The sequence below is a fragment of the Topomyia yanbarensis genome, chromosome 2 (assembly GCF_030247195.1).
Source record: "Topomyia yanbarensis strain Yona2022 chromosome 2, ASM3024719v1, whole genome shotgun sequence".
Taxonomy (NCBI): Eukaryota; Metazoa; Arthropoda; class Insecta; order Diptera; family Culicidae; genus Topomyia; species Topomyia yanbarensis.
The window spans coordinates 337,692,668-337,696,018 of record NC_080671.1 but is presented as its reverse complement, the minus strand read 5'-3'; the positions used below and the strand labels follow the sequence as shown (position 1 = coordinate 337,696,018).

At 44.4% G+C, this 3,351-nt stretch overlaps 1 protein-coding gene across 1 annotated transcript; it reads right to left on the bottom strand.

The window, feature by feature from the left end:
- Positions 1 to 1,453: 1,453 nt before the first annotated feature.
- LOC131680620 (uncharacterized) lies at positions 1,454 to 2,294 on the bottom strand. The gene is made up of 2 exons (XM_058961336.1): positions 1,835 to 2,294; positions 1,454 to 1,701 (listed from the first exon to the last, which is right to left on the bottom strand). Exons 1-2 carry the CDS (start codon positions 2,292 to 2,294, stop codon positions 1,454 to 1,456), a joined length of 708 nt encoding a protein of 235 aa, XP_058817319.1.
- Positions 2,295 to 3,351: the final 1,057 nt, after the last annotated feature.

Genomic DNA, 3,351 nt, shown 5'->3' with positions numbered 1-3,351 from the left:
GAAAGGGTAAACCGTATGTGTCTGATTCGAGCAGATTGCCGTCCCTAATCTACGAAATGAATGAACATATGCCGGCCACCGTTAAAAAGGCGGATTTTTAACAAAATGACTCCTATCTACTACTTGGTGATTTCTTCCTAAACCTATACTTCTTAAACAACTCAAATATAAAAATTCAAAATTGTGGCGTAATCATTTCTGCTTCGTCTGTCCATATGCTGCTACTGGTGATGTCTGTCTGCTAGACTTCTTCGAACGGTTGTTCACATATCCTCGAGTCGATTCCTGTTCCATCTACGCCATGGTTTTCGTCGTCGATGACCGGGTGTCCCTTCGGAAGTACGTGCATGTCTCGACAATGACCATGGTATTGTGTTGACTGAGTCGATCGTTCTGCTCGTTCTTGCTTAGCTGTCCTTGTCTGGATCGTCATGCTGGAACAAACATAGACGGCTTTTTAAACAGCAAAATGAGAAAAAAAAAAAAAAAAACAACACTTAACTGGATTGGAGGCAACCGGCCTCCACGGGTCCGAAAACGGACGATGATCGTTGGCATCAAGTGACTGAGCATAGTTGTGCTTTTGTGAACGTGATGTCATCCATCAAGGAAGCCAGATCGGTGGTAGATGAATCGGTGACTTTCTTCAGTGGGTGGGTGTTGAGCCTCCCTTCAGGTCCTTATCTCCTTTGCTGTAGAACCACCGACATACAGTGGATGCGCTTAAATGCAGTTGCAGGTCCTCTTGAAGAAGCAGTTAGCTTGTCGTTTGCTCATGGTTGTGGATTGGAGCAGGCACCATCATCGTGTAGCATTATGGTGGACAAAAAATTCATAAACTTTTTGCAAATTCGTTAAATTAAATAGACTTACATGAATGGGAGGTCCAACGACCTCCCATTGTTGCACAGAGAGTACACTGTGATCGTTGGAAGGATTCTAGGTTCCTTCATATGGATCAGTGGCTTCATCATCGAGGTATTCCGTAGGTTTATGAATGGGCAATACGCAGATTTTCCACGACGAAATTCACCATCCTTTATCCTAACGGTTACTACCCGCATGTTGCCATCATCAGCCGCGAAGACTTGCAGTATTCGTACAAATTTCCAATTAAGTGGTGGAAGATTTTCTTCTTTCATCAGTACCATGGTACCCACGGAAATGTTGTCTCGTTGTTGAGTCCATTGAGTACGAGGCTGCAATCCGGACAAATATTCCGACTGCCACTGCTTCCAAATTCGCCGGACGTATTCCTGTGTTTGCTGGTATCGGTCTAAGCGGTTGGAAAGTACACCTTCGAGATTTGGTTCTGAAATGGCGGCCAGTGATCGATGTCGTTAGGGTTCGAACTGAGCTGAGTGATTGGACGAGAATTTAGGCAATTTTCAATTTGAGGTAGTATAGTAAGAAATTCGTCCTGATACAATACAATATTGCCGACCGTGCTGCGCTAGTGTTTCTTCAGCGACTTGACGGCTGCTTTGCAGAGCCCGCCGAAATTTGGGGATCTAGGAGGTATGAATTTGAACGTAATCCCATTTTCCGTACAGTTGGTAGTGATCAGTTCTTGGTGCTGCTGAGATACGAATAGTTGGGCTAAATCGTTCAGCTCGCGTTGAGCTCCTTTGAAGTTGGTTGCATTGTCGCACTCAATCAACTCTGGTTTCCCTCGGCGAGCGACAAACTGTTTCAGAGCAGCTGAGAATGAGGTCTCCAATGCACTCAATGTGGACCACCTTCGTTACGAGGCATACGAAAATGGCAACAAAACATTTAACAGGGGCAGCTCGGCGAGATCGACGATAATAAAAAGGTCCAAAGTAATCCAAACCCGTGCGGAGAAACGGAAATGCTGGTGTAACGTGCTCCGGCGGAAGTTCACCCATGAACTGTTGCAGGATCTTAGGTTTGCAACGAAAACAGCTGACGCAGGAGTGAACAACTTGGCGGGCAAGGTTTCTTATTCGCAACCGCCAGAATTTTTCACGAATGGTGGCAATTAGCAACTGCGGATCAGCATGTAAAAACTTTCGGTGGTAGTGAACTACTAGTAGCTGAATGAAAGGATGTTTGTCCGGCAGGATCATCGGATGCCGTTGGTCGTAGCTTACGGGAGCATAGCGCAGCCGGCCACCGACACGCAATACGCCATTCGTTAGTATTGGAGTAAGAGTTTTCAATCGAGAATTTTGTTTGACTTGCCCATTACGAGCTACTTCCGCGAGGTCCTGAGGGAATCTTTCATCCTGGGCGAGTTTCACCAAGCAGTGTGTAGCCTGTTTGATTTCCATTACAGAAAGACACCCGGTTTTCCTTCAGTAACGGTTCTGAATCCTCGAGTTAAAACTGAATCTTTGGATCCACGACACAATACGTACGAGTTTGTTGAAGGATGAATAACGCAGAAACAGCTCATTAGGAGGCTGGACTTGAATTGGAAGGGCAATCACTCGTTCTTCTAGCTGTTCGGGAGTGAATGTTTCTGCGGAGGGGCGTGTGAAAGGTGACCAAAATCGAGACATGGCGGCCCCCTCCACCAGAGAACGAAATCGTGTAGCTGCGTTGGTGACACTCCTCTCGAAATGACATCTGCTAGGTTTTATGTACCTGGAACATGTGCCCAGATGCCCTTGGCTGTGATTCGCTGCACACAAAAAATAATGAAATTTAAACGACATGTAAATCAATACGAATGTAAACATACAAGGATTGAATCAAAACTTTGGTTGAAAACTACGTTAAAATCACTGCACTCAATTGGAGCATCAAAAAGCATACAATTTTACAGTTTCATTCGTGTAATATTACATGTCATTCATTTTACAGCAATAAGCGAGTAAAAAATACATTGAAGTGCATTGGTTTTCCGATTGAAGGAACTGTAATTTTCAATCCACGTGTAGAATTATAATTAAATTCGTTGAAGAAAGCACGACAAGTCGTGTGGATTTTTGGTGGAACTGAATTTTACATTTATATTCATGCTCCAAATATGTGCATGAAAATAAACTTAAAATTACAAAATATTTTTTTCTGTGTGGATTTCTGAGGTCCGTTTTGCCACAAAAGTTTTCCAGCGTGATGGACTGGCGGAGAGCCAGGCAAGGACTATAGTTGAATCAGTCCAGAAGAAACTGCTAACTTTAAGGTTTAGGCTAGATTGAACCTTTTCGAAGAGATGGCTTAGCAGAAGGGCTGCAGAGAGCTCCAGACGTGGCAAACAGACGGTACATCTTTTCTCGTTTTTCCAATCGGTGCCACCTTAGATTTGGCGGTCAGCAATTTAACGTAGATGCTTCCGCTGGAAGAGACTACGCGGACGTAAATGCAAGCGCCGTACGCCTGCTT

Coding starts and splice junctions, on each gene's coding strand:
- LOC131680620 (XM_058961336.1), bottom strand. CDS start 2,294: ATGGAAATCAAACAGGCTACACACTGCTTGGTGAAACTCGCCCAGGAT. Junction 1,702..1,834: donor ATTTCCGTTTCTCCGCACGG/GTTTGGATTACT, acceptor CCTCATTCTCAG/CTGCTCTGAAACAGTTTGTC.